Source organism: Aegilops tauschii, chromosome 5 (genome assembly GCF_002575655.3).
Source record: "Aegilops tauschii subsp. strangulata cultivar AL8/78 chromosome 5, Aet v6.0, whole genome shotgun sequence".
NCBI lineage: Eukaryota > Viridiplantae > Streptophyta > Magnoliopsida > Poales > Poaceae > Aegilops > Aegilops tauschii.
In genome coordinates this window covers 575059731-575082088 of record NC_053039.3, presented here as the reverse complement: position 1 = coordinate 575082088, position 22358 = coordinate 575059731, and the positions used below count along the sequence as shown (strand labels likewise).

Genomic DNA, 22358 nt, shown 5'->3' with positions numbered 1-22358 from the left:
ATGAGTTATTAAATCACTAGATGAAAGATCCGCGGATTAGTTTCAAGTGAATGGATCCTAAGTGACCAATTCATGGATTAACTTGAAACTAATCTGCGGTTCTTTCACCCAATGTTATAATAACTCATCATCATCATCATCATATTAATATAAAAACTCTTGCATCATATCATCACCAACAACACTAGCTAATAATCATCATAGTCATTACCACCAACACTATTTAATCATCATAGTCATGGTGTAGCTATCTAATCACCACCAACACTAGCTAATAACAATCATCATAGTGATTACCACCAACACTAGCTATTTAATCATCATAGTCATAGTGTAGCACATCATCATCTTCAAACTCATTCTAGCTAGCTAATCACTCCTGCTGCTCTCTCTCAGGTAAAATAGCATAGAACATGTGTAGCACTCCTGCTTCATCATACTGGAGCATGCAGATGAACATGTCTCCTAATTGTGGGCCGTGCTTCTGATTGCTGCCCCCTAGTACTTCTCTGCTGCAATCCTTCACAATTTTGCTCCAGTCTTTGACTATTAAGGCTTGCTCGCTTCGAGAAATCTTAAATGCACTAAAGTGCAATGTATGATGTCTTGGCCGTAAGCTAACCATTGTCATGCGAACTTTATGCTCGATCCATTGAGGCACAACTATCATCAGGAGTCCCTATTGAAGAATATCATAGTAACATACTTAGAAATGAAATTTAGCCTGAAAAATAATGTTTGCAAAAGATGCACTGAGGACAAATAGTAAAAATCTTACCATCTTTCCTAAATAGATGTGACCGTAGTTCAATACGCACGCTAGTGGCCGCACGTTTTGAGTAGTAATATTTTAATGTCCAGGAATTTTTTTTTCTTGACAGTATCAAGATCCTCAAGCCATGAAACATAATGACTTATCTCCTCGTAGTTTAGTTCAGCCCCGGGACAGTACTAGGTCATGTCTACTAAGCGCGGAACATGTTTGCTTGAATGGAAAGCTGTCAGTAGAAATTAGTTGTCAACTAATTTTTTTAAACAATATCCAAGACATAAATATGATTGAGAAACTCCAATAATGGTAGAACTGGAGGCGTCTGCACATCGACCCAGATGTCGATATTACCTTCAACTTCATCTTCTGGACTAATATCAAAGGTGATAATAAGCATATCAGGCTTAAATGCATAAGCCTTGCATAGTGCTCTCCAATTTTTGCATTCAAAATAGGTGTAGATGTCTGCATTGTATAATTTTACGGCGAAAGAATAACCATGCCCGGTCCTTAATTGAACTCTCTTTACCTTCATAGTTTCCATTTTACTGAAACCAACCTTATCCAAGACATACATTCTTGCATGGCAGGGGATACGCTAGTAAAAATAGTAAAAAAAATTAAAATTATAAGTTGAAGCAAAAGAAGCAGAAGTCATGCTTAATTACGAAAAAATACTTCTCGTTGTGACTTACTGTATCCACTTCGAAGGTCTCATCCATCTTGATGCTGAAGTGCCTACCACCAACTAGGTGAGGCCTGTCGCACGGGCCGCGCTGGTCTTCGTAGTATTCGCACTTACCGAAATCCTTTTCTTCGTCAGACATTTCCTATGTTCATAGTTGAAACATTAATTAATTGAAAATCGATCGAAGGCAACTACCAGGAAACTCAACACACACATCGCTATTAATCAATATACAACGGGTTAACTTTAGGTCTGTCGAGTCTTCCTTCCTAAACTCTCATCTCACATATATGGTGGGCACTCCCTCTCTGATATTGCGACAGTCGGTGATGGTTGCTACTCCTCCTTCCCCTAGTGCATAAAAAAGGTATAGCACAAAGAGAAGAAGGAGAAGCTACCCCGACCACAACAGTTGGCCTTCTTCTTCTCTCATATATGGTGGAGACTCTCCCTCACCGATTTTTTGACTGTCATGTATGGAGTCCCGATAGACATAAAGTCAACTCAAAATGTCGTTTAATTCTCTTTCTAGCAAATCTGGGGGACTCGATATTTCCTACATATTCTAGCACAAGTCATGCTTAAATTCACAGAAAAATCCGGTATGACCTTTGCTAAAAATAGGACATATCGAGCGCCCCAAATTTGTCGGAATGAAAATGAATCAACACTCCGGCAAAATACCTAAGGAAGTAAATATGATCACAAGCTTTAACTTAGCAAGTAATCCTTACAATTTCAATACTTAAAGTAATTAAACACAATTTCCTGGCAGCCCCCATCCAACGTTTCTCAAGGACAGCAAAACCCACCATTTAGACCTGCTCACCTACACATATATCTCCTGTGGCCTTGATCCTGAGAAGGAGTAAACAATTAGGATACTTTCTGTAGTCTCAATCAAAAGGTATCATGTCCATGTAGTATAGTCTTGTTGTGGACATGGCAACCAAAAGAAACAACCAAGTTGACACATGCTTTGATCAAACGGTATATGTTGGAATTATTTTCTTCCTTTTCTAATATCCAAGCATGCATTGTGTATTTTGGCAAAGAAGTAAATTGTGATTCTAATTCAACCTTCATTTTCTCCTGATCAAGACGCCTCATGTTATCGCAAACAGTGACGAGCGAAACGGCCTTAACTTAAACCAGACCAACTTCTTGTATGTAATGGTGGTCGACGGTACAAATAGATCTAGTGTTTGCCATATCATCCTCTCCTCCCTGAAACGAAACCCTCCTCGGCGTCAAGTCTATCTTCTCAGCATATGCATCCGCAGAAACTGTCGATGCCAAAAATTCAGCATGTTGAATGTCCATGCCTGCTTTGTCTTGGTCATTGAGTACCTTCACATCAATTGCTTCCTGAGCATGATCACGCCTTTGCTGATATGCCTTGTATCGCTCCAGGGTATATGAGTCAAGTAGTATAAGTCGACCCTTCCATACAAAAGAAAATTCACCATCATAATGCTAACTTAATTGTCTCAAGTCTGTCCAGGGTTTTCTCAACCGTATAGAACACACATGCATATGCATAGGAAGCACATCACACACGACTAGATCACCATATCCGCATAAAGGGAAACTACTTCGACGCGATGCATGATCTTGATCAAACTTGTCCGTCAACCAAAACTCGTATGGTTCTGAATGTTCAATCAACGGCAAGTTCAAGGCATCAACTACAGTCTTACTCACAAAATTCATACTGGAATAGCAATTAATTAACATGGCACAACTAGCTGGTCTGACACACACACGCATAAAGCATTGGTACCAAGGCAAGGCACGCAATGGATCCTTCTCCATCGCCATCACTATTTACGAACTACAATCATTTCTCATGATAAATAAAAATATCAGTCGTAACTGAAAGAAAACAATTTTACCGTGAACAATCTTTGGTCCGAATACCAACTGATGAAAGCACAACCTCGTCGTGCTACTGATTTGGCCCGATCTTTCACAATACAATGTACTCCTCTGAATTCAGCTGATAATATCTCCCAATTACGCGAGCAGTACAGGTAACCGGAAGATGGGGTAACGATAACCAACGGACAATCCCTCGACACACAAAGAACCTCCTGCCGAAGTAGACGTAACCAGCACGCAACCCGTCGGAAACGATAGACCTCGAGCCAAGTGTAACTTCCACACCGAAAATTTATAAAAAATAAATAACAGCGACACCCGAAGACGGGCGATTCATGGTCGATACACGACGCTGTCTAAACTACAAAATATAACCTGCTTTTACAAAGAGGGTAACATGACTATATATACCAGTACAGCTAGCCGACTCCAACTTGCCTAATAAGTCGGCTGAACAAAAACTTCTTTATCTCTAACTCTCGACCAACACCTAAGGAAGTTAATCTGCTCACAAGCTTTAAATTAGCAAGTAATCGATCATTAAAATTTAAATACTTAAAAGTAATTAAACATAATTTCCTGGAAGCCCCCATCCAATGTTTCTCAAGGACATTAAATCCCACCATTTAAACTAGCTCACGAACACATAAATCTCCTATAGCCTTGATCATGAGAAGTAGTAACCAATTAGGATTCTTCCGTTAGTCTCAATCAAAAGGTATCATGTACTTGTATATTCTTGTTGTGGACGTGGCAACCAAAAGAAACAACCTAGTTGACGCATGCCTTGCTCAAACGTGTATGTGTTGGAAGTATTTTACTTCTTTTTCTATTATCGAAGCATGCATTGTGTATTTTGGCACAGCAGCAAATTATGATTCTAATTCAACCTTCATTTTTTCCTGATCAAGACGCCTCTCGTTATCGCAAACAGTGACGAGCAAAACTGCCTTAACTTGAACCAGACCAACGTCTTGTATGCAGGCCCGAGCCTGGGGGGTGCGACCTGTGCGCCTGCACAGGGCCCCCCGTTTTCCGGGGCCTCCAAATCTACTACTCATGTAATCTTTTGGGCCTCTGAAAAAAATCTAACCTATTGGGCTTGTGAGACGCTCGGCCTGGCAACTGGCAACCTGGTGCAGCCCCCCGATCTAGAACTGCCTCGTCCAGCGATAGTGGCAGTCTTTCCCTCAAAATCGAAATCAAAAAGAAAAGAACAATTAATCTATTCGATTCATCGAAAGGAGCGAAGTGACGAGACGTCTCTTGGTCTGTTCGTGTGGCACAGGCGGCCCTCTCCACGGCAGGATAGGGTTCCTCCAATCCTCCTTCCTTTCCTTGCTCAAGAATCTCCTATCCAGCAACTCCGTTCCAACTTCCTACATTGTAGATCCTTTTCAAGATTCATGAGGGTAGGATCAGGCGAGCAGCCGAGCACAAAGGCACAAGGTAGGAACGACCGCACAGCAACCGGCAGGGAGGAAAGTCCAGGCCAATCTCCCGATCTCCGAGTTTTAAAGCGTCGTCGCGCCAATAACCAGTGATCCTGTGAGCCCTTTACTTTGATTTGTGATTTTCGCCAACTATTTCGTTCTCTTAAAATCGTATAGTTAATTTTATTGTTCTTTTCATCTATTAGGTATCTAGTATTGAAGACTATATTACAAAAAACACTAAAAAAATGTAATGGAAGACAATACAAAAAAGCACTACTAGGGAAAAGCCTAGCAGTAGCGCGGGTTTTTGGCCTAGCAGTAGCGCGGGGAGCCGCGCTACTGCTACGGCGCTACAGCTAAAGGTTAGCAGTAGCGTCTGCACACCCGCGCTACTGTTATATCAACTTAGTAGTAGCGCTTCCAGCAAACTGCGGTACTGGTAATTACTAGTAGCGCGTCTCACTGCCCGCGCTACTACTATTATTCCGTATTCTATTTCTTTATTATTTTATGTCGTATTCATACAGCTTTATACTATTTTTCATATAGTACAATTTAGAGATTGTTTTTACATTATAATGAGTTATTAAATCACTAGATGAAAGATCCGCGGATTAGTTTCAAGTGAATGGATCCTAAGTGACCAATTCATGGATTAACTTGAAACTAATCTGCGGTTCTTTCACCCAATGATATAATAACTCATCATCATCATCATCATCATCATATTAATATAAAAACTCTTGCATCATATCATCACCAACAACACTAGCTAATAATCATCATAGTCATTACCACCAACACTATTTAATCATCATAGTCATGGTGTAGCTATCTAATCACCACCAACACTAGCTAATAACAATCATCATAGTGATTACCACCAACACTAGCTATTTAATCATCATAGTCATAGTGTAGCACATCATCATCTTCAAACTCATTCTAGCTAGCTAATCACTCTTGCTGCTCTCTCTCAGGTAAAATATCATAGAACATGTGTAGCACTCCCGCTTCATCATACTGGAGCATGCAGATGAACATGTCTCCTAATTGTGGGCCGTGCTTATGATTGCTGCCCCCTAGTACTTCTCTGCTGCAATCCTTCACAATTTTGCTCCAGTCTTTGACTATTAAGACTTGCTTGCTTTGAGAAATCTTAAATGCACTAAAGTGCAATGTATGATGTCTTGGCCGTAAGCTAACCATTGTCATGCGAACTTTATGCTCGATCCATTGAGGCACAACTATCATCAGGAGTCCCTATTGAAGAATATCATAGTAACATACTTAGAAATGAAATTTAGCCTGAAAAATAATGTTTGCAAAAGATGCACTGAGGACAAATAGTAAAAATCTTACCATCTTTCCTAAATAGATGTGACCGTAGTTCAATACGCACGCTAGTGGCCGCACGTTTTGAGTAGTAATATTTTAATGTCCAGGAATTTTTTTTTCTTGACAGTATCAAGATCCTCAAGCCATGAAACATAATGACTTATCTCCTTGCAGTTTAGTTCAGCCCCGGGACAGTACTAGGTCATGTCTACTAAGCGCGGAACATGTTTTCTTGAATGGAAAGCTGTCAGTAGAAATTAGTTGTCAACTAATTTTTTTAAACAATATCCAAGACATAAATATGATTGAGAAACTCCAATAATGGTAGAACTGGAGGCGTCTGCACATCGACCCAGATGTCGATATTACCTTCAACTTCATCTTCTGGACTAATATCAAAGGTGATAATAAGCATATCAGGCTTAAATGCATAAGCCTTGCATAGTGCTCTCCAATTTTTGCATTCAAAATAGGTGTAGATGTCTGCATTGTATAATTTTACGGCGAAAGAATAACCATGCCCGGTCCTTAATTGAACTCTCTTTACCTCCATAGTTTCCATTTTACTGAAACCAACCTTATCCAAGACATACATTCTTGCATGGCAGGGGATACGCTAGTAAAAATCGTAAAAAAAATATTAAAATTATAAGTTGAAGCAAAAGAAGCAGAAGTCATGCTTAATTACGAAAAAATACTTCTCGTTGTGACTTACTGTATCCACTTCGAAGGTCTCATCCATCTTGATGCTGAAGTGCCTACCACCAACTAGGTGAGGCCTGTCGCACGGGCCGCGCTGGTCTTCGTAGTATTCGCACTTACCGAAATCCTTTTCTTCGTCAGACATTTCCTATGTTCATAGTTGAAACATTAATTAATTGAAAATCGATCGAAGGCAACTACCAGGAAACTCAACACACACATCGCTATTAATCAATATACAACGGGTTAACTTTAGGTCTGTCGAGTCTTCCTTCCTTAACTCTCATCTCACATATATGGTGGGCACTCCCTCTCTGATATTGCGACAGTCGGTGATGGTTGCTACTCCTCCTTCCCCTAGTCCATAAAAAAGGTCTAGCACAAAGAGAAGAAGGAGAAGCTACCCCGACCACAACAGTTGGCATTCTTCTTCTCTCATATATGGTGGAGACTCTCCCTCACCGATTTTTTGACTGTCATGTATGGAGCCTCGATAGACTTAAAGTCCACTCAAAATGTCGTTTAATTCTCTTTCTAGCAAATCTGGGGGACTCGATATTTCCTACATATTCTAGCACAAGTCATGCTTAAATTCACAGAAAAATCCGGTATGACCTTTGCTAAAAATAGGACATATCGAGCGCCCCAAATTTGTCGGAATTGACATGAATCAACACTCCGGACAAAATACCTAAGGAAGTACATATGATCACAAGCTTTAACTTAGCAAGTAATCCTTACAATTTCAATACTTAAAGTAATTAAACACAATTTCCTGGCAGCCCCCATCCAACGTTTCTCAAGGACAGCAAAACCCACCATTTAGACCTGCTCACCTACACATATATCTCCTGTGGCCTTGATCCTGAGAAGTAGTAAACAATTAGGATACTTTCGGTAGTCTCAATCAAAAGGTATCATGTCCATGTAGTATAGTCTTGTTGTGGACATGGCAACCAAAAGAAACAACCAAGTTGACACATGCTTTGATCAAACGGTATATGTTGGAATTATTTTCTTCCTTTTCTAATATCCAAGCATGCATTGTGTATTTTGGCAAAGAAGTAAATTGTGATTCTAATTCAACCTTCACTTTCTCCTGATCAAGACGCCTCATGTTATCGCAAACAGTGACGAGCGAAACGGCCTTAACTTAAACCAGACCAACTTCTTGTATGTAATGGTGGTCGACGGTACAAATAGATCTAGTGTTTGCCATATCATCCTCTCCTCCCTGAAACGAAACCCTCCTCGGTGTCAAGTATATCGTCTCAGCATATGCATCCGCAGAAACTGTCGATGCCAAAAATTCAGCATGTTGAATGTCCACGTCTGCTTTCTCTTGGTCATTGAGTACCTTCACATCAATTGCTTCCAGAGCATGATCACGTCTTTGGCGATCTGCCTTGTATCGCTCCAGGGTATATGAGTCAAGTAGTATAAGTCGACCCTTCCATACAAAAGAAAATTCACCATCATAATGATAACTTAAGTGTCTCAAGTCTGTCCAGGGTTTTCCCAACAGTATAGAACTCACATGCATATGCATAGGAAGCACATCACACATGACTAGATCACCATATCCGCATAAAGGGAAACTACTTCGACAGGATGCATGATCTTGATCAAACTTGTCCATCAACCAAAACTCATATGGTTGTGAATGTTCAATCAACGGCAAGTTCAAGGCATCAACTACAGTCTTACTCACAAAATTCATACTGGAATAGCAATTAATTAACATGGCACAACTAGCTGGTCCGACACGCACACGCATAAAGCATTGGTACCAAGGCAAGGCACGCAATAGATCCTTCTCCATCGCTATCACCATTTGCAAACTACAATATTTTCTCATGATAAATAAAAATATCGATCGTAACTGAAAGAAAACAATTTTACCGTGAACAGTCTTTGGTCCGAATACCAACTGATGAAAGCACAACCTCGTCGTGCTACTGATTTGGCCCGATCTTTCACGATACAATGTACTCCTCTGAATTCGGCTGATAAAATCTCCCAATTACGCGAGCAGTACATGTAACCGGAAGATGGGGTAAGGACAACCAACGGACAATCCCTCGACACATGAAGAACCTCCCGCCAAAGTAGACGTAACCAGCACGCAACCCGTCGGAAACGATAGACCTCGAGCCACGTGTAACTTCCACACCGAAAATTTATACAAAATAAATAACAGCGGCACCCAAAGACGGCCGCTCCATTGACGATACACGATTTTGTCTAAAATCCTAAATATAACCTGCTTTTACAAAGAGGGTACCATGACTATATATCACAGTACAGCTAGCCGACTCAAACTTGCCTAATAAGTTGACCAAACAAAAACTTCGTTATCTCTCACTCTCGACCAACACCAAAGGAAGTAAATCTGCTCACAACCTTTAAATTAGCAAGTAATCATTGAAATTTAAATACTTAAAGTAATTAAACATAATTTCCTGGAAGCCCTCATCCAATGTTTCTCACGGACATTAAATCCCACCATTTAAACCAGCTCACGAACACATAAATCTCCTATGGCCTTGATCATGAGAAGTAGTAACCAATTAGGATTCTTCCGTTAGTCTCAATCAAAAGGTATCATGTACTTGTATACTCTTGTTGTGGACGTGGCAACGAAAAGAAACAACCTAGTTGACGCATGCCTTGCTCAAACGTGTATGTGTTGGAATTATTTTACTTCTCTTTGTAATATTGAAGCATGTATTGTGTATTTTGGCACAGCAGCAAATTATGATTCTAATTCAACCTTCATTTTCTCCTGATCAAGACGCCTCTCGTTACCGCAAACAGTGATGAGCAAAACTGCCTTCACTTGAACCAGACCAACGTCTTGTATGCAGGCCCGAGCCTGGGGGGTGCGACCTGTGCGCCTGCACAGGGCCCCCCGTTTTCCGGGGCCTCCAAATCTACTACTCATGTAATCTTTTGGGCCTCTGAAAAAAATCTAACCTATTGGGCTTGTGAGACGCTCGGCCTGGCAACTGGCAACCTGGTGCAGCCCCCCGATCTAGAACTGCCTCGTCCAGCGATAGTGGCAGTCTTTCCCTCAAAATCGAAACCAAAAAGAAAAGAACAATTAATCTATTCGATTCATCGAAAGGAGCGAAGTGACGAGACGTCTCTTGGTCTGTTCGTGTGGCACAGGCGGCCCTCGCCACGGCAGGATAGGGTTCCTCCAATCCTCCTTCCTTTCCTTGCTCAAGAATCTCCTATCCAGCAACTCCGTTCCAACTTCCTACATTGTAGATCCTTTTCAAGATTCATGAGGGTAGGAGCAGGCGAGCAGCCGAGCACAAAGGCACAAGGTAGGAACGACCGCACAGCAACCGGCAGGGAGGAAAGTCCAGGCCAATCTCCCGATCTCCGAGTTTTAAAGCGTCGTCGCGCCAATAACCAGTGATCCTGTGAGCCCTTTACTTTGATTTGTGATTTTCGCCAACTATTTCGTTCTTTTAAAATCGTATAGTTAATTTTATTGTTCTTTTCATCTATTAGGTATCTAGTATTGAAGAATGTATTAAAAAACACTAAAAAAATGATGAGGTTTAATTGAAGACAATACAAAAAAGCACTACTAGGGAAAAGCCTAGCAGTAGCGCGGGTTTTTGGCCTAGCAGTAGCGCGGGGAGCCGCGCTACTGCTACGGCGCTACAGCTAAAGGTTAGCAGTAGCGTCTGCACACCCGCGCTACTGTTATATCAACTTAGTAGTAGCGCTTCCAGCAAACTGCGGTACTGGTAATTACTAGTAGCGCGTCTCACTGCCCGCGCTACTACTATTATTTCGTATTCTATTTCTTTATTATTTTATGTCGTATTCATACAGCTTTATACTATTTTTCATACAGTAGCAATTTAGAGATTGTTTTTACATTATAATGAGTTATTAAATCACTAGATGAAAGATCCGCGGATTAGTTTCAAGTGAATGGATCCTAAGTGACCAATTCATAGATTAACTTGAAACTAATCTGCGGTTCTTTCACCCAATGTTATAATAACTCATCATCATCATCATCATATTAATATAAAAACTCTTGCATCATATCATCACCAACAGCACTAGCTAATAATCATCATAGTCATTACCACCAACACTATTTAATCATCATAGTCATGGTGTAGCTATCTAATCACCACCAACACTAGCTAATAACAATCATCATAGTGATTACCACCAACACTAGCTATTTAATCATCATAGTCATAGTGTAGCACATCATCATCTTCAAACTCATTCTAGCTAGCTAATCACTCCTGCTGCTCTCTCTCAGGTAAAATAGCATAGAACATGTGTAGCACTCCTGCTTCATCATACTGGAGCATGCAGATGAACATGTCTCCTAATTGTGGGCCGTGCTTCTGATTGCTGCCCCCTAGTACTTCTCTGCTGCAATCCTTCACAATTTTGCTCCAGTCTTTGACTATTAAGACTTGCTCGCTTCGAGAAATCTTAAATGCACTAAAGTGCAATGTATGATGTCTTGGCCGTAAGCTAACCATTGTCATGCGAACTTTATGCTCGATCCATTGAGGCACAACTATCATCAGGAGTCCCTATTGAAGAATATCATAGTAACATACTTAGAAATGAAATTTAGCCTGAAAAATAATGTTTGCAAAAGATGCACTGAGGACAAATAGTAAAAATCTTACCATCTTTCCTAAATAGATGTGACCGTAGTTCAATACGCACGCTAGTGGCCGCACGTTTTGAGTAGTAATATTTTAATGTCCAGGAATTTTTTTTCTTGACAGTATCAAGATCCTCAAGCCATGAAACATAATGACTTATCTCCTCGCAGTTTAGTTCAGCCCCGGGACAGTACTAGGTCATGTCTACTAAGCGCGGAACATGTTTGCTTGAATGGAAAGCTGTCAGTAGAAATTAGTTGTCAACTAATTTTTTTAAACAATATCCAAGACATAAATATGATTGAGAAACTCCAATAATGGTAGAACTGGAGGCGTCTGCACATCGACCCAGATGTCGATATTACCTTCAACTTCATCTTCTGGACTAATATCAAAGGTGATAATAAGCATATCAGGCTTAAATGCATAAGCCTTGCATAGTGCTCTCCAATTTTTGCATTCAAAATAGGTGTAGATGTCTGCATTGTATAATTTTACGGCGAAAGAATAACCATGCCCGGTCCTTAATTGAACTCTCTTTACCTCCATAGTTTCCATTTTACTGAAACCAACCTTATCCAAGACATACATTCTTGCATGGCAGGGGATACGCTAGTAAAAATCGTAAAAATAAAATTAAATTATAAGTTGAAGCAAAAGAAGCAGAAGTCATGCTTAATTACGAAAAAATACTTCTCGTTGTGACTTACTGTATCCACTTCGAAGGTCTCATCCATCTTGATGCTGAAGTGCCTACCACCAACTAGGTGAGGCCTGTCGCACGGGCCGCGCTGGTCTTCGCAGTATTCGCACTTACCGAAATCCTTTTCTTCGTCAGACATTTCCTATGTTCATAGTTGAAACATTAATTAATTGAAAATCGATCGAAGGCAACTACCAGGAAACTCAACACACACATCGCTATTAATCAATATACAACGGGTTAAATTTAGGTCTGTCGAGTCTTCCTTCCTAAACTCTCATCTCACATATATGGTGGGCACTCCCTCTCTGATATTGCGACAGTCGGTGATGGTTGCTACTCCTCCTTCCCCTAGTGCATAAAAAAGGTCTAGCACAAAGAGAAGAAGGAGAAGCTACCCCGACCACAACAGTTGGCATTCTTCTTCTCTCATATATGGTGGAGACTCTCCCTCACCGATTTTTTGACTGTCATGTATGGAGCCCCGATAGACTTAAAGTCAACTCAAAATGTCGTTTAATTCTCTTTCTAGCAAATCTGGGGACTCGATATTTCCTACATATTCTAGCACAAGTCATGCTTAAATTCACAGAAAAATCCGGTATGACCTTTGCTAAAAATAGGACATATCGAGCGCCCCAAATTTGTCGGAATGGAAATGAATCAACACTCCGGAAAAATACCTAAGGAAGTAAATATGATCACAAGCTTTAACTTAGCAAGTAATCCTTACAATTTCAATACTTAAAGTAATTAAACACAATTTCCTGGCAGCCCCCATCCAACGTTTCTCAAGGACAGCAAAACCCACCATTTAGACCTTCTCACCTACACATATATCTCCTGTGGCCTTGATCCTGAGAAGTAGTAAACAATTAGGATACTTTCGGTAGTCTCAATCAAAAGGTATCATGTCCATGTAGTATAGTCTTGTTGTGGACATGGCAACCAAAAGAAACAACCAAGTTGACACATGCTTTGATCAAACGGTATATGTTGGAATTATTTTCTTCCTTTCCTAATATCCAAGCATGCATTGTGTATTTTGGCAAAGAAGTAAATTGTGATTCTAATTCAACCTTCATTTTCTCCTGATCAATACGCCTCATGTTATCGCAAACAGTGACGAGCGAAACGGCCTTAACTTAAACCAGACCAACTTCTTGTATGTAATGGTGGTCGACGGTACAAATAGATCTAGTGTTTGCCATATCATCCTCTCCTCCCTGAAACGAAACCCTCCTCGGTGTCAAGTATATCATCTCAGCATATGCATCCGCAGACACTGTCGATGCCAAAAATTCAGCATGTTGAATGTCCACGTCTGCTTTCTCTTGGTCATTGAGTACCTTCACATCAATTGCTTCCAGAGCATGATCACGTCTTTGGCGATCTGCCTTGTATCGCTCCAGGGTATATGAGTCAAGTAGTATAAGTCGACCCTTCCATACAAAAGAAAATTCACCATCATAATGATAACTTAATTGTCTCAAGTCTGTCCAGGGTTTTCCCAACAGTATAGAACTCACATGCATATGCATAGGAAGCACATCACACACGACTAGATCACCATATCCGCATAAAGGGAAACTACTTCGACGGGATGCATGATCTTGATCAAACTTGTCCATCAACCAAAACTCATATGGTTGTGAATGTTCAATCAACGGCAAGTTCAAGGCATCAACTACAGTCTTACTCACAAAATTCATACTGGAATAGCAATTAATTAACATGGCACAACTAGCTGGTCCAACACGCACACGCATAAAGCATTGGTACCAAGGCAAGGCACGCAATAGATCCTTCTCCATCGCTATCACCATTTGCAAACTACAATATTTTCTCATGATAAATAAAAATATCGATCGTAACTGAAAGAAAACAATTTTACCGTGAACAGTCTTTGGTCCGAATACCAACTGATGAAAGCACAACCTCGTCGTGCTACTGATTTGTCCCGATCTTTCACGATACAATGTACTCCTCTGAATTCGGCTGATAAAATCTCCCAATTACGCGAGCAGTACATGTAACCGGAAGATGGGGTAAGGACAACCAACGGACAATCCCTCGACACATGAAGAACCTCCCGCCAAAGTAGACGTAACCAGCACGCAACCCGTCGGAAACGATAGACCTCGAGCCACGTGTAACTTCCACACCGAAAGTTTATACAAAATAAATAACAGCGACACCCGAAGACGGCCGCTCCATTGACGATACACGATGTTGTCTAAAATCCTAAATATAACCTGCTTTTACAAAGAGGGTACCATGACTATATATACCAGTACAGCTAGCCGACTCAAACTTGCCTAATAAGTTGACCAAACAAAAACTTCGTTATCTCTCACTCTCGACCAACACCAAAGGAAGTAAATCTGCTCACAACCTTTAAATTAGCAAGTAATCATTGAAATTTAAATACTTAAAGTAATTAAACATAATTTCCTGGAAGCCCCCATCCAATGTTTCTCAAGGACAGCAAATCTCACCATTTAAACCAGCGCACGAACACATAAATCTCCTATGGCCTTGATCATGAGAAGTAGTAACCAATTAGGATTCTTCCGTTAGTCTCAATCAAAAGGTATCATGTACTTGTATACTCTTGTTGTGGACGTGGCAACCAAAAGAAACAACCTAGTTGACGCATGCCTTGATCAAACGTGTATGCGTAGGAATTATTTTCTTTCTTTCTCCAACATCCAAGCATGCACTGTGTATTTTGGCACAGCAGAAAATTATAATTCTAATTCAACCTTTATTTCCCCCTGATCAAGACGCCTCACGTTATCGCAAACAGTGACGAGCGAAATTGCCTTAACTTGAACCAGACCAACGTCTTGTATTCAGGCCCGACCCCGGGGGGGTGTGACCTGTGCACCCGCACAGACCCCCCGTTTCTGGGGCCTCCAAATCTACTTCTCATCTAATCTTTTGGGCCTCTGGAAAAATATCTAACCTATTGGGCTTGTGAGACGCTCGGCCTGGCAACTGGCGGCCTGGCAACTGGCAACCTGGAGCAGCCCCCCGATCTGGAACTGCCTCGTCCGGCGATTGTGGCAATCTTCCCCTCAAAATCAAAAAGAAAAACAAAACAACGATTGATCTATTCGATTCACGGAGAGGAGCGAAGCGACGAGGCGTCTCTTCGTCTGTTCCTGTGTGGCACTGGTGGCCCTCGCCACGGCAGGTTAGGCTTCCTCCAATCCTCCTACCTTTCCTTGCTCAAGAATCTCCTATCCAGCAACTCCGTTCCAACTTCCTACGTTGTAGATCCTTTTCAAGATTCAGGAGGGTAGGAGCAGGCGAGCAGCCGAGCACGAAGGCATACGGCAGGAACGACCGAACAACAGCCGGCAGGGAGGAAAGTCCTGGCCAATCTCCCGATCTCCGAGTTTTTAAGCGTTGTCTCGTCAATAACTAGTGATCTTGTGAGCCCTTTACTTCGAATTTTGATTTTCGCCAGCTATTTCGTTCTTTTAAAGTAGTATAAGACGAGTGCATGTAGGGTTTTTTGTTTTCAGTTGCTGTTCTTTGGGAGTCATGAGGATCTTCCTATATTCAAGTTTGAGAACCTGACAAGCTTTTCTCTGGATGGGTGCCGTATCAACGACGACTTCCTCGGGCTGCGCAAATACCTGTACAACTCGCCTAACCTGCAGAAGCTCACTTTGCGACATTGCAAGGTGCTGCTGCTACTTCTTCCATCAACAACTAATTACCATAACTTGAAACATTCCGTAATATATTGGCATTCCATTCCAAAATATACTCGTAACATTGCACTGCTCAACAGGTCTCGGATTTCCAATCTACAAAGGAGGTGATGAAATGCCGCCAATCATATTCCAAGGGCATGGCGCGTTTCAAGTGCAACAACCTTAGGCTTACTGAAACCATACACCGAGATGGTGATGCTTCTGTCGATCCGTTTGTCAAGTTTTTCAGGGGCGTGCGGAGGAATCTGCCAAACAACAAGATCAAACTCATTCCGCTCAAGAAGAAGAAATAAAAGACTGAACTCGCTATAGTCGATTAGCGGAAGCGTATGGCAATACACTAGGTTTCCTATCATTTGCTGATTTCAGGAAACTAGGTTGCACATGTGTCATCATTTTTACCTTTTTAATAAATTCATCATGAGTCCTTGGCTTTAATTGTGTCGGATGGTTGAGATCGTTTGGATTTCAGCAACTCGTAACTTTTATACTAGTGTAGACTAGGTTCTTGGTTGAAGTGGAAGTGTCACGATCCCCTCGTCTATATATATGGATTTATTTTTCATTTGGGATGGCATTTTCTCATCTTTTATTGATCGTGTATGTCACCGACACCTCTGAGATCATCCTCCGGTGAGATTGTTCTCCACCTACACAGTTAGAACCTTTCATATCTTGACTTTTTTATGCACTTCATATCTTGACTCAGTTATCCACCGTCTCCAACAACATTTATAAGCACGAACGAATTTAAGGAGAAGAGACAATCTGTTATTGCTCAATGACTACTATGCCAAGCTTCATCTCAGGCATGAATAACTACATTCAACATCGTCTACAATGTCACAAATCTACTGACATGGAAATGCATGTTGGCACAACCCAGCACGCGCCGAGCCCTATCATCTACAACACTTGAAGAAAACACCTTCGAGAGAGGATCGCTACTCGACCTTCAATGTAGTCAGATCCAACCAGGAAGATCAAACGTGTGAGAGACAACAAGACAACAAAGGAAGCAATGCTGAGTACCAAAAAGGAATGGACAAGAGAGTAAATCACCAAATCATGGTTCATTTCTTCAATTCTCAAATTAACCATGATAAATACAGTATATATGTTACCCCAATTCTCCTCATGTTTCTCTTCTACTTTGGATGCGTCAGATATGCCTACCTAGGAAGCTATCACACATGTATACATGCATATGAACAGTCACACACCCAAACACACACACACACACACACACACACACACACACACACACACACACACACACACACACAAAGCCTTCTTACAACATCAGCACACTCGGTGGCTCAGGGCTAACTCACTTTGGAGCTGCAATGGTGTGGATGCTGGGCCAGCAGGAGCACCTGCCAAGCCTCTCATGTCTCCTCACATCTAGACGAAGCAAAACATACAAGACGACCCAGTAGCCGATCGCCATCAGGAACAAAACAAGGAGATTCATCCACTTGGCACCCGTCGACGATGATATGCCATACAAGCCTCGGACAGCCTGCACACCGGGTATCGTCCTCGTGGCCCCGACTGCAAATGATGTACTGACAGACTCGTTCTGGACCAAGCCCTGCAGCAGCATTGCTTGTTAGCACGCCTGATCCGGTAAAAGCAAGATGAGCATAGGGTTTATGTAGGTTACATAAGATGGCCATATATAACTTACCTGGACAGCATATGTCTGGAATGAAATGTAGGACATCGGATAGTTCCACACGGGCGCTGGTATTGCGTCTTGGATCCGAAAATACCCTGCCACCAGCATCATGATAACTTGAGTAGCCACGGTTATTTAATAATGTTGGTTCATTCAATATGTGTGCCCACTTGAAAGAAGACCAAGATGGAAGCTCACATATAAGCAAATCAAGGTTAAGATGCACTTGTAAGTCTCAAGCCAGATGTACGCAACAATCATCATGAGCGCTTCGTTCGCCAATAGGCACATAAAGATGGTGATTATAAAGTACATAAGGAAGCTGAACTCATTCCTGAGGCCAATCAGGGAGTAGAAAACCAACGACGACGAAATGGACACCAGAAATAGGAAGGAGACGCTGGATAGGAAGTGGCCTAGTAGGAAAACCAATGTCCCATAATGCCGGTTTGAATCCTCATGGGAATATATCTGCATAGGAGGGAGCATTATGTTACAAACATACCTGATGTTCATATGATTTTGGTGCTTATTGTTTTCACCAACAGAATCCGCGTTGAAATTATTCTACAATTAAAACTATTAGGAAGGAAGTGGCCATAATGTTGCAATTCCATTTTAAAGAAGAAAAACCCGACCTTGATCTCATCAATATGAGCAGGCACTTCGCAAACACTCAGAAGGACAAGAAATGAAACAAACACAAATATCGCAGAAATCCTAACCTGTCAAAACAATGTGACCTTTGAGCATCATCAAATCATAAATGCAGTTAATTACTTGAGAATAAAAATATCTAGTAAATTGAAATGTAATACTGCAGTGACACTGACCACTACAGATGACAATGAATGACCAATATCGATAAATACAGGGCAAGCAGCATATACAAGGCAAGCCTGCTCCAGAAGTACTTCCATTCTCTTGACATAACTCGCAATGATCTCCAAGTGAGAATCCCAATTCTCGCTGCATCACTGCTTTGCCTTTACTTTTCAAGTAAGGACCTTCGTGCATCACACCATGTAGATAATAGTTTATTCACTATCATGGATATTGCAGTGTCCAATTTCTCAATCTAAAGTATCAGTTGTGTGTTTGTGGAATGGGTGACATAGATGGGATTTTCATTACCCTAGGGTGTAGAGCAGTAGTACCTTGTCAATCAATTTTGCAATCATGGATTCAACAGCAGCAGCTTCAGCCGATGATTTGTATGTTGCTTCTAGTGTCCGGATCGCCACAGCAGTGTCCATGCTCACTGAAGAGAAATCCCCTTGATCATCCTGTTAATAACTACAAAGCTTTTTAACTCTCACAAAAAAAATCAAAAGACACCTGCAGATTTTTGCACATGGCTATGATTCTGTCGAAGTCTGTATTGATTGCTCTCACGAAGTGTGGTCAGATGGACTTTGCATGATTGGACATGAAAACCCAGCATTTGAGAAGTGCTGTAACAGAACAAGACCAAGTAAGAAAACTCCAGAAGGTAACGGCGCTGGTGCCCCGGCTTTACTCCACCCGCCCCTTGGAGTAGGGCACATGTGCGTCACGATCCAGCCAGCGCACTGTGCCATCCAGGAGCACCTTCCCTTCGATGGCGTTAATGACCTCGGACATGAGCCTGCATCTCTTATATTAATCCCCGGTTACTTCTCTATTTACCTCTCCAGGGTCCAGGCTGTTAATTTTGCTTCCTGCATATGTATTTTTCATTGATATTAGATTGTTCGTGATTCCTCCATGGCTGATGACTCAATTCATAACCGGATGCATAACGTGTGCAAACAGGACACTCTCCCACCAAGTGTATAGACTTTCAAAATGGCCACCTCACACACATAACTCAATTTTATAACATATTTTGGACTTGAATTTTTTTCCATCTGTAATATACGTCACCAGAAGCCCCGCTCTATAATTTGACAACTTTTAGAGTTGGTTTGTTATTTTCGCGGCATTAACTGAATTTCGGGCAAGCAAAAAAGGCGGTAAAGTTCTGTGGCGGGCTATACAGGATGCCCGCCACTCCTGACTTCTTGATTATTATTTTTTTGCGTGGGTGACTGCATTGTGGAAGTGACGAGTACCTTTGTTGCCCGCATTGCAAACATCTTGATATGGAAAATAAAAAATTTGAGAGGGTCATCCCACTATGTTTGTACTGGGTGTATTCCATGACCGCCACTCTAAGACGAAGTAGCAGTGGCGGGTGGGTAGCAACGCCCGCTAGTGGCAGGTTTCAACACGCTAGCAAATTTTGCTAGTCCAGCTATGGCGGTCATTCGGGCGCGCCCGCCACTGCTACACCACCAGCACTGGCGGTGCGCCCTGTCACCCGCCGCTGCTGGTTTTCAAAATTAGTTGTGGCGGGTGTCCGGCTTCGCCCGGCACTAATTTGAGTTCACCTATAAGCCCTTTCCCGGTAGTGGACACTAGCTACGAGATTTGATACAACACACGGGCAACAACCACTGACAATTGCATTAAAAAAAGTAACTGCTAGCCTACTTGGAGCACTCTAGTCTCTCTGTATTGGCATTGTGACGATAACAAACTCTATCCAACAATTTACCAAGCAGTCGGTCATTAAGCAAAAAATAACCAGGATCAAGAGAGCAAACATGAGCATATCTATGCGCAAATGGTGTGTTCCCATCATAGCTAATTGCAACAATTCACAAGCACACAGTCCATATGCAACAGTAAAAATAAAATGAATAACAGAATAATCAAGAAATACAGTGACTGAATTATGAGGATAGCTTTACCAATTTCCGTGGAGAAGAAATTGCTGGGAAAATCCAGCAAATAAACAATCACACGGCTAAAAAAGTTTACACCATCTAAGCAGACAGATCCAAAACTCTCTCTACACCGCTCCAGGGAAAAATAACCAGCTGGGGAAAATCCTCTACCCATTCCTCACATCCCATGACCTAAAGATTTTTTTTAAATATTACTCCTTTTATAAAAAAATTCAATAATGTATGACCTAGTTCGTAAATTACAATTATATAACCCCGTCGGCCTTCATTATCCTAGCAAAGAAAAGAAAAGACTAGGATTCCTTTATCAGCTTTATTCAACATTACTCGTTTACTAAGTCATTTAGGCCTTGGCAACTATTAGATGTGGCATCTTTGTTGTTTGCCTTTTATCATAATTACCATGCATTTGACAATAAGTAGTAAGCAGGATCAGAAGAAGGGAAGGTAACCGCTGCCAGGTTTCAATGAAGTTTGGATATGCAGTTTCAGTTGGTGTTGTCCTCGTCTTTAGGTCATGGTGTTGTCCTCATCTTTAGTTCAAAAAGCCTAGTAGCGGCGAGCAAGGCTCTCAGGGGCGCCCGCAACTGCCTCTCTGCCACTACTAATATGCCAACAGTGGCGGGCGGCCCCTATCTGGCGACACGCCCCGCGTCGCCCCGATCTGGCTACATGGGGGAAACGCCACCGTCGATGACTCCTGAGCCCGCCTCTCCTTCCCCTCATCTTCCCGCTGCCTGAGGGGACCATCGGCAAAGCTCGCACGGGATCCTATGACGGCGGCGGCCGGGCATCTCATCTCGCGGCAGCTGCTGAGATCTGGGCAGCTCCGCGAGATCCCGACGGCATCTTCCTCGTCCATCGGTGGGGCTGCTCTTGGTCGGCAGCAAGTTGGTCACTCGTGACCGCATGGTGTTGCGGCGCGGTCGGCGCACGTCCTCAAGCCGTGCTAGTTTGGATCTTTGCCCGTACAAGTCTGCGGACATGTGTGCTGCATGCTGCTGGACACCATGGTGGCCTACTACCATGATGCTTATGGTGGTGGTCCTCGTACTCTTTTTGCTTCATGGAAACGTCCTCCAAGATCGGTCCTCCTCAATCTAGTCACCGACGTGTTCCGAAACTGGTGCTGGAGATTTTGCCCAGGATATCTGGATCGGACAGAATCTAGTCGTGCACGTCCATATCTGCCTACGAGGTTCTGAGGGCATGGTGCGAAGCTCTATTGGTTGATGATACCTTGGGACATGTCGGCTTCTTGATTTCCATGGTGGAGAAAATGATGGAGAAGGTCATGGTGGTCGTGATAGGAGGATCAACTAGACGGACGGAGCCTTGGTGGCGATGGAGTCAGCCAGGTGTCAGATAAGTCTCGGGAGTAGCAGTGATAAGTGGGGGTGGCAGCACTGGCGGATTTCAGTTTTGGTGGTACTCCTCGAGTACCGGTGAAAACCTAAGGTCTGATCTTCATTGGTTGTGTCTGGCGATTGCCTTGCTAGAGGGATTGTTTTGAGAGTGCGGCCTTTCTCCAGGATGAAAACCCAAGATTTTGGATCGGGCAACGACGGCACTTGTGCACTGTTTCCTTCTTGGAGGCATTGTTTTTGGAGACCTTTTATGTATTTCGGTTGTTGTATTAGGTGGTGGTATGTGTGCTGCTGTTGAGAGGAGCCGACCGCTGTGGCAAGATCATTCTTTTTTTCCTTTCTTTTAATTTTCTCCTTTGGTTGTGTGCATCCTGGATGTCTTTGTGACATCTTGTTGGTGCAGAGACTGGGTGTAATTGGTATCTTCGCGATATTAATTGATTCTCCTTCAAAAAAACAGTGGCGGGCGGCCGCACGCCAGTGGTAGCCCATCTTCACTGGTGGGCAATCACCACTGCCCGCCAGTGGTAGCCCATCTACAGTGGAGCGCTATCACCACCGCCCGTCACAGAAATTTTGTGCAGCAATGGCGGGCCCTTTCCACCGCTCGCCACGGTGTTTGGTGCCCGC

The 22358-nt window shown here is 42.3% G+C and overlaps 1 protein-coding gene across 1 annotated transcript; it reads right to left on the bottom strand.

Annotated features, from left to right (window-relative positions):
• Positions 1-17239: 17239 nt before the first annotated feature.
• Positions 17240-21223, bottom strand: LOC141023218 (uncharacterized). The gene is made up of 4 exons (XM_073499564.1): positions 20975-21223; positions 18748-18876; positions 17600-17614; positions 17240-17503 (listed from the first exon to the last, which is right to left on the bottom strand). The coding sequence occupies exons 1-4, from the start codon at positions 21221-21223 to the stop codon at positions 17240-17242; spliced, it is 657 nt and encodes a 218-aa protein (XP_073355665.1).
• Positions 21224-22358: the final 1135 nt, after the last annotated feature.